The sequence below is a fragment of the Etheostoma cragini genome, chromosome 5 (genome assembly GCF_013103735.1).
Source record: "Etheostoma cragini isolate CJK2018 chromosome 5, CSU_Ecrag_1.0, whole genome shotgun sequence".
NCBI classification, from domain to species: Eukaryota; Metazoa; Chordata; class Actinopteri; order Perciformes; family Percidae; genus Etheostoma; species Etheostoma cragini.
The window spans coordinates 28,983,486-28,992,132 of NC_048411.1; the positions used below are offsets into that span (position 1 = coordinate 28,983,486).

General features: G+C 39.1%; 1 protein-coding gene across 1 annotated transcript in view; it reads right to left on the reverse strand.

Annotated features, from left to right (window-relative positions):
- Positions 1 to 7,717: 7,717 nt before the first annotated feature.
- Positions 7,718 to 8,647, reverse strand: part of adrb3a (adrenoceptor beta 3a) — a 13,901-nt gene continuing 12,971 nt past the window's right edge. Inside the window, exon 2 of the mRNA XM_034870896.1 lies at positions 7,718 to 8,258. Within this exon, the coding sequence (XP_034726787.1) occupies positions 8,231 to 8,258 (28 nt within the window). The 3' untranslated portion in view covers positions 7,718 to 8,230. The remainder of the gene's footprint in view (positions 8,259 to 8,647) is intronic.

Genomic DNA, 8,647 nt, shown 5'->3' on the forward strand with positions numbered 1-8,647 from the left:
TCAGTGCAAAGAAGACCCAGAGCTCCTCATTAGGGGCTGTTTTGGAGGATCTAGAAAAGGCATGTCACCTTTTTAAATGAATGAACCGATGACATATCATTTATTGCAATTAACAAGTGTTTACTTGGTGTAAATCAACATGAGCTGGATAGATTTGTTTTGGCATGTTTGAGAATCTTTTTCTTTTAAATTAAAATTGAAATGTATTTGTCCCAAACGCAATCACACACAGTACAATATGCACACTACTTTGTTTCTTTTATTTCTTGCTTTAATGGGTTTCCCTGATTTCAGAAATTGTGAAACAACCAAAAATGACTAACTTGCAAGGAAAACTGAGAACAGAGAAGGTGAATAAGTTGTTGGCAGGTTTGAGGAAAAGTAGTCTGGTTTTAGTCGTAGCTGAGAGATCACGGATGCAGCTGTGAAATCCAGCTATTCTATTGCAGCATCAAAGCCGTAGGCTGAGGTTGAGTGTGTGAAGACAGGCTGGAGGCTGCAGAGAAACCGGGGGTAGGCTGCAGAGAAACCGGGGGTAGGCTGCAGAGAAACCGGGGGTAGGCTGCAGAGAAACCGGGGCTAGGCTGCAGAGAAACCGGGGCTAGGCTGCAGAGAAACCGGGGCTAGGCTGCAGAGAAACCGGGGGTAGGCTGCAGAGAAACCGGGGGTAGGCCTACACCGACAAGCCACAGGCTTAACCCAACATCATCCCAATAAGAAACTCTTTGGCAGACAGGATTTGGGAAAGGTATCATTGGTTGCGGCCCCAGATTAATACATATACTGTCCCATAACGAGGCCATGGCAGCGGTTGTAAGATAGGCCCAGTGTTGTGTGCCCCAGGCTTTTCCCAACATCAGCCTAATAAGAAACTCTTTGGCAGATAGGATTTGGGATCATACTGGAGTCGTTTTAATGATCCAGGCCCACTAAGATCAAATTGGGGCTGTATGTGGTCTATGAACGGGCTCTAGATTGTGAAATTGTATTTCCTTTGTAGTGTGCTGATGATGATACAAGATGCGGACAGAGTAATATTTGAGCATGTGAATCAAATCACACTCCAAGATACACTAAGCTAGCCGAGTGCTCTTCAGGTTATAACAAAAGAAAAAAAGACACAATGCCTGTGCAGCTGGCTTCTGGGAAATATAGATTTTCATCTAGTGAAGAGAATTGAAAAACACTAATTTCATGGAGACGAAAAAGAAAGAGTGGGTGTCACACTTATTGCAAACCAGAATCTGAGTAATCATGCAGTTTTTATGTGGAAGAGGTTCTGTAGTCTACTTTAAGTAGCTTGTAATCACAAATCATTGCACTAGATGGCAGTAGATGGCCAAACCGGGCAGTTAGTCTTGTCAATTAGCTGACCAGGAGTAATTTAAGAGAGTAATTTAAGAAAGACACTTTTCCTCAGCCAGGCTCATCCACTTCCCTCTGTGTTAGTTCTCAGGATACGGCTTTCAGAGAATCAGCAATTGGTGTTATCATGCGAGAGATGCGGTGTGTTGACAGCAGTCAGCAGAGTCTCTGCCCTTAATATGATGCCGTTTTTCTTGTGCGATTGTTCAAACATCAGTCCAGTCAGAGGATTGTAGGGAAAAGCTTTTTATTTCATTCCGAGGGAGTGACAACAAAACATTTATCTTTCACTTTGTCGATGGACCTATTTTCCCTCCCACTGCTCTGCGTTATGGCTGCAGTTGAAATATCTCTGTGTCAGGTTATCTCTGTTTGTCCAGCTGTCTGTTACAGTCGAGCAACGAAATGGGCCCAGAAACACACAAAGGTAACAGCAGAAGTCCCATCATCTATGGCAAGCCCTTTCAACAACCGCCAGACTGGATGTGTTGCAGATATCTGTAATTGAGTTTTGCCTTTTCAAAAAGAACATTTCAGATTCCTCCTATCCATAATTGTAATTTCAGATATCCCCAAAGACATTGTTCCTAGGACAAATTATGTCACTTTTTCCATTGATTTGTATGGGGTTTATCATTGAAGATATCTACAATTCAGTTGCAGATATCCATTAATGTGAATCAGGGAGATCTGCAAATGAATTGTAGATATATCTGTAATTCCAGTTAAAAGGTTGATTCTTGCCATAATACTCAGGGGTTGGCAGGAGCTCAGTCTGTAGGGAGTTGGTTTGGACACCGGAGGGTGGCTGGTTCAAGTCCCCGTATGCGCCAAAAACTGCTCAGGGTGCTGGTCCAGCACTGGCACCCCACTCACTCTGGCAGCTCTCCATTTGTGCATGAATAGCTGTGGATTTCAGGCCTGTGTGTAGTTTGTTCTAACAGAGTGGCAATAGTAATTAGAATTATAAAATAAATGAATCAACCCGCTGCTAATTCTATGAAAATAGGCCGAGAAAAAGACTCATTTATTTATTGATTAGTTGCCAAGTATTACATTAATCACCGACTAGTAATTAATTGCCAACTATTTTAGTAATGGATTTATCGATTTTAAGCCCCACTTCTCTAATTCCAGCTTGTTAAATGTGAATATTTTCTAGTTTCTTCACTCCTCTGTGACAGTAAACTGAATTTCTTTTGAGTTGTGGACATAATGAGACATTTGAGGACGTCATCTTGGGCTTTTTGGCAGTTTTCTGACATTTCATAAGCCAAACAACCAAGGGAGTAATAAGTGAGAGATTAATAGATTATAAAAAGTAACATTAGTTGCTGCCCTAGATTAATATGCTGTCACACAATGAGGCCATGGCCGCGGTTGGAAGATAGACCCAGGATAATATCCCCCAGTCACGCTGCCATGTCACCAGGATGGATCCAGATGACTTTATCTAATTAAGGTTGACTGTTGACTCAATTATGTAATGACACCTAACTGGTCAATTCTGAAGTCTAAATTTGGTCTCAAAGGACTTCTTTTTTTGACTGAAATGCCCTGTGTTCTGAAAATATCTGTCTGGCCTGATTATCTGTTTGGCCTCTCTTTCAGGACAAGTTATTGGCCCAGAGGAGTTGGGTTAAACAGAGCATTGCGTATGTAAAGTCTCACAATTTTTCGCATGTGCAATCAAGAGAAGAAGAGAGACAAACATACTGCACACTTCAAGGTAGAGCCAAGATTAAAAGCCAGTGTTTGATCAGAGTGCCTTTGTCAAGATTAATATAATTTTTTTTTATAAATAATTCCAGTAAAGCAAAGGTCTTATGTTGAGAGATGAAAAAACAGTTTGGACTGACAGTTTTTTAAACAGTTTTTGACTCCATGGTTTAATTAAAAGCTAGAAATAGAGGGATGAATAAAAGTCCAAATCTCTTACCTAACACGTGTGTGTGTGTGTGTGTGTGTGTGTGTGTGTGTGTGTGTGTGTGTGTGTGTGTGTGTGTGTGTGTGTGTGTGTGTGTGTGTGTGTGTGTGTGTGTGTGTGTGTGTGTGTGTGTGTGTGTGTGTGTGTGTGTAACTACATTTGTGGGGTCCCAAAACAGGGACTGCTTTAATACTTGGGTCCTGACAGCTTTTGTGGGGCCAAATTTCTGGATCCCACAACTTAAAAGGGCTGTTTGAGGGTTAGGACCTGGTTTTAGGATTAGGGTTAGAATCAGGTTATGGTTAGGGGGAGGGTAAGGGTTAAGGTTAGGCATTTGGTTGCGATGTTTAAGGTTACGGTAAGGGGCTTGGGAATGCAGGGGTCCCCACGAAGATAATGAGACGTGTGTGTGTGTGTGTCGTGCAATGTACCACATGTTGTTATCATTGTCTAGATTCGTCTATGATTCATCACCTTATCTTTTTTTTTTGCAAACTGGGAAATATTTGATTGCTTCAACCGATATGATAAACACATTTTTGGGTTTGAAATAATCATTTGGGTGCACTTGTGTGTTTCATATGTTAATTGAAGGCTTTTGTTTTTATTTTTTCCTACAAGTTTGATTTGAAGTGAAGACAAAGGATAATTGCTCCAGGATAATACCTTCACACAGGATAATTGCTTACAGTCCTTGTTGGAGAATACTGAAGTGACACAGCCCGCCTAATGAGCCAACGTTGGTCACAGTTTCTTTTCAAATGGCTTGTATTCATTCGGCTCTCTCATATCACGCTAGAAATTCATATCTACAGTATGTTCCTCGCATAGAGATATAGAGCATAGGGCTGCACGATGTGAGGGAATCAAAACTCTGATTATTTTGATTGATACTGTGATTGCGATATGATGCTAGATATTGAAAGGAATGATCATTTTGTTGATTTTTGCGAGGATCTGTACCAAAAGAAGATTTTTCTTTATTTTCTTCTTTAGTCTGTAGGATACAATTAGTAGGCGGGGACGTCTCTGCAGCTCCACAATACTTCATTAAGAATGGTTTGACACACAATTTGCCTTTAACAAATTTTGCACTAGTCCATAATGCGATTTAGATGACATTTTGATTAATTGTGCAGCCATAATAGAGAATTGAATTGAAACAAAGATATAGAGCAGTTTTCATGGTGTCTCATGTTCAGTGTTGGGAGTAACGCGTTACAAAAATACAAAAAAGAAAACTTCAGTGTAGGCTGCTTCATAATAAAAGCACTTCCTGTGATGGTTCGCAGTAAACTAACGTTGTGTACCTTTTCTCATATCAGCTGTAAATCAAGTGCTATAAATAATGTAAATAGTGAGTTGTAATCACATTATAATTGGCAATGTCCTTTAGACTGCCTTTAGTTTTAAACTAAACAATATGAATTTCTTATTCAAGTTCTTTAAAAAAAACATTTTACAACAATGCCGTACTTCAATACAACTGTAAGGTACTTTTAATTTGAGTGTTTTCAATTTCTACTTGCCTATTGTATGTTTTACTTATACTTTTTTATAGCTTTAGTTACTTTGCATATTCATATACAGTACATTTTACAAAATGTGATGAACAATCTATGATGTATTAAAGTGGATAAAGAGGAGACTTCATTGATCCGGTGGGGAAATTCACACGCTAGCTGCCAAGTCAAACCGTTATTTTGGTATCTCAAAAGTAATGCAGAAGTTGTGTAACGCATTACAATTCAGAGACAGTTATATTGTAATAAAACGTATCACTCTCAAATGACAGTAATCTATAATGTACATTTTGGATGTAACTTGCCGAACACTGCTCATGTTATATTGTTCCATGACTTGTTTTATCTGTTACACAGACAGCATTGAACTTTAGCTAATTGAATTGTAATCTCAATATCTGGCAGAAAAATCTCCATTACATTTTTCCTTAAATCTTTCAACCCTAATTAAAATCAACAACATTGCTCAGTGTTTTATAGGGTAGTGGTTTGCAGTGTGGGGTACCCAAGGGCTATGGATGGGTTTTAAAGTAAAATATAACGATGTTATTATCTCAGTGGTGTTTAAATTTCAACATAATGCACTCAGATTTTTACATTAGTACAGCTTTTCTTTACTTCCACAGTGGTGAGTTTGCACACAGAGCACACATGACCAACGTTGCACAGTTTCATAATATTTTATTTGTCATTGCAATGGATGATGTAACGTGGGTGATAACGAAAGACGAGGTGTCCCAATGTAACACAATAATGGATGAGGTGAAGGCGATGTTATATCCATTAAGTCCATTATTTTGTTTGGACATTTCAGAGAGCATTATTGAGCTTATACCATGGCCGCTTACCAAATGTCAATCCATTGTTACTCCCAACTCGTCCAACACTGACTCTTGGTCGGTGGCTGCCCAGCCACCTAAAAGGCACTAGGGCTACGTATTGTCACGGATTCTCTGAATTCTTTTTTATTCCTGATTCAAATTTAATCCAACTAAATTATTTTCAATTTGATATCAATTATGTTAGGAACAGTTCAGTTGTAATACCAATTTAGCTTGGGGATGATGAAAATGAAAGACTCTACAACTGTATTAACTGAATTATTATTATTATTATTATTATTATTATTATTATTATTATTAAAAGTATCAGTGTTTGAATAAAAAACTGATCCCGAAGCTTCCCAAGTTCCATTAATGGACTTTTTATTTAACATAAACAATCAGTAAAGTGTCCCTCTGTAGACTCTACACTCAGTGAGAGGTAACAGAGGGACCCCCCCCCCCCCCCCCCCCCCCCCCCTTGTTATGTAACCCTTTCCCCCCGCCACGCTACCGTAACGTAGTCGGTACCAACGGTCTTTTATGTTCATGTAATACAGACAACGATCGGTTCTTGGATGTAATTAAACGATTTTGGATCATTCAAATAAAAATCACAATGTTTTTGTTTTTTTTCGCTGTAAGCTAACGTAGCATGACGGATGATAATGATAGCAAGTATTATGATGACTGAAAATCTGTGTAAGGCATGTTGAGATAGTGGATGGGTCAATCAACACTTATTGTCCCGCATGTTGTATATAAATATATACATATGTATGTATTTTTTTTTTTTAACCCAACCCACAATATTTTCCTAACCTTAACTTGACCCTTGTGTTGTCTTCTCGTCATCAATGAAAAAAAAGCTTATTTTTTTCAACGCTATTATTGCTTTTCCCAACATTTTTGTCACTTTTTTAATGTTGTGGTTGCTTTTTTGATGTTTTTTCAAAGTTCTTTGATATTTCTAATGTTGAAATTTTGAGCTCTTATTTCGAAGGCCCATTTTTCCTGATTAACCCTTGTATGGTGTTTGGGTCAAATTGACCTATTTCTAATTTTTACAACAAGAAAAATGGTACATGTTAAATTTTTTCTACCTAAAAGTCAACGGCCTTACCTTATTTTCTGTAATAAACATGTATTCCTGACTCAATTCAAAAAATTATTCTGGATATGACCACAATGTTGTTTCCATAGTGGATTTTTAACATTAATTATAACCTTATGACAAAAAAAAGAACCACACTTCCATGTTTAATAGTGTGTTAGTAGAGACCAATTGCATTCCCTAAACATAAGTTATCTCAATTGTTTGACATTGAGATAAAGACAATATTTGTTAATAGATTATGAAGTCAATTTTTATTTCAGAATTGTTTTTAAAACCCCAAATAAGTCCCAGGTCAATTTGACCCGAGGGACACGAGAAGGACCCAAAAGTGAAGACAATAGAGGGGTTAAAAAAAAACTGAAAACGGGTCAAATTTGACCCTAGGACAACATGAGACTCAATGGTTTTCCTCTGCACGCAAAAGATTTCGCCAAGTCGACCTGAACCCAGAGCGTAAAAAAAATGGCACCAAAGGCCCTGATTAAACGCGCCGATAAATGAAGCCGCAGGGCAACCATGAGTGTCAAATATCGCCGCGGATGGGAATACCTTATAATGAGCTGAAAGCCCCTTGCGTCTACAGAGGCAATAAAGGAGACTTTTTGACCAAGCATCAGTTTTGGATGATGAAGTGAGACTGTTGCGAAGGTAGGGAGTTTACTGGTAGCATGTAGCAGGAGGGTTTGGTATACCCACCTGCAGTCTGTAATTCTGTACCTTGCACCATAATTTAATAATGGTTAATTTATGACAAGAATTATGTTTGACTTGTCCTGATTTAAATGTAAACGTGTGAACATTGAATGAACATTTTCCATAGCCATAGTATACCTTAACCTATACGAGGAGATTAAAGCAAGATAACTATTGTGTGGATGCAGAGTCTAGGCTCAAAAACAGAATGATCAAGACTGAAAACAGACACCAGTATTGTTGAATATTTGAATGTACACAGCCCTTTTTGGTTTAGCCGCTATTTTACGCTGACAAGTTTGTGCCATGACAGTGAAGACAGCCATGCCAGAATCATGACCATGGAATAAGTTAAAAACAACAACTAACTTTTGTGTTTTGCTACAGATTCAGTGTATCAAAATAACTTACCACATAATATACTGTAAAACATTAGTCCACCACAGGCCACACACACTGTGTCTAAAGGGCAACTGGAATGCATTTCAGACGTGCAGTTCAGGACACTTTGTTGTCACCTAATGTCTGTGGGTGCTGAGCTGCCGCAGTCCGTCTTCTGCCCACAAAGACGCTCACCGTGATCCTGTCCAGACCAAATCAGCTGTTTCTGTTCAGTGGATCCAGTCATCTCTTTGGGTTAGCTGCATTCAGCCACGTTGATCAGGGCCGCTGGCTCTGCTCTTCTTCAGCCTGTCCTTGCTGCAGTTTGCTCTCCGTCTTTGCGGGGATCACACTAACGGCTGGGGAACGTGTTTTTTCTTTGGTAGCTTGACATTTCTACAGTTCATCCGTCCTTTTCCTGCAATGTGAAGCTGGAAATAGATGGAAAAAAGACAAGTGAATGTCACATGTAAATATCGGGTAGTAAAGCACAATCATTTTTATTTATTCTACATTTATTGCCGTATGCACCACAATGGTTGCAGCTGTATAAGAGAGCAAAGATCCCTGTAGGGTGGAGGTCGGGGTGAACGAATGGGTCCTAAAACACTGGGCTTTCAAGTGGGCGAGCCAAGTTTGTGTCCCGCAACACTTTAAGGGAAAACACAAGACTTTCATCCAGGATGTCTCCTGGGAGTAGTACTTTTACATTTTACATTATAGAGAGATAAACTTAACTGTGACCAGCCGATGGTCGCTAATTTCATTGGATATTGAACATGTTCACGGGAATGTGTGTGTGTGTGTGTGTCTATATATC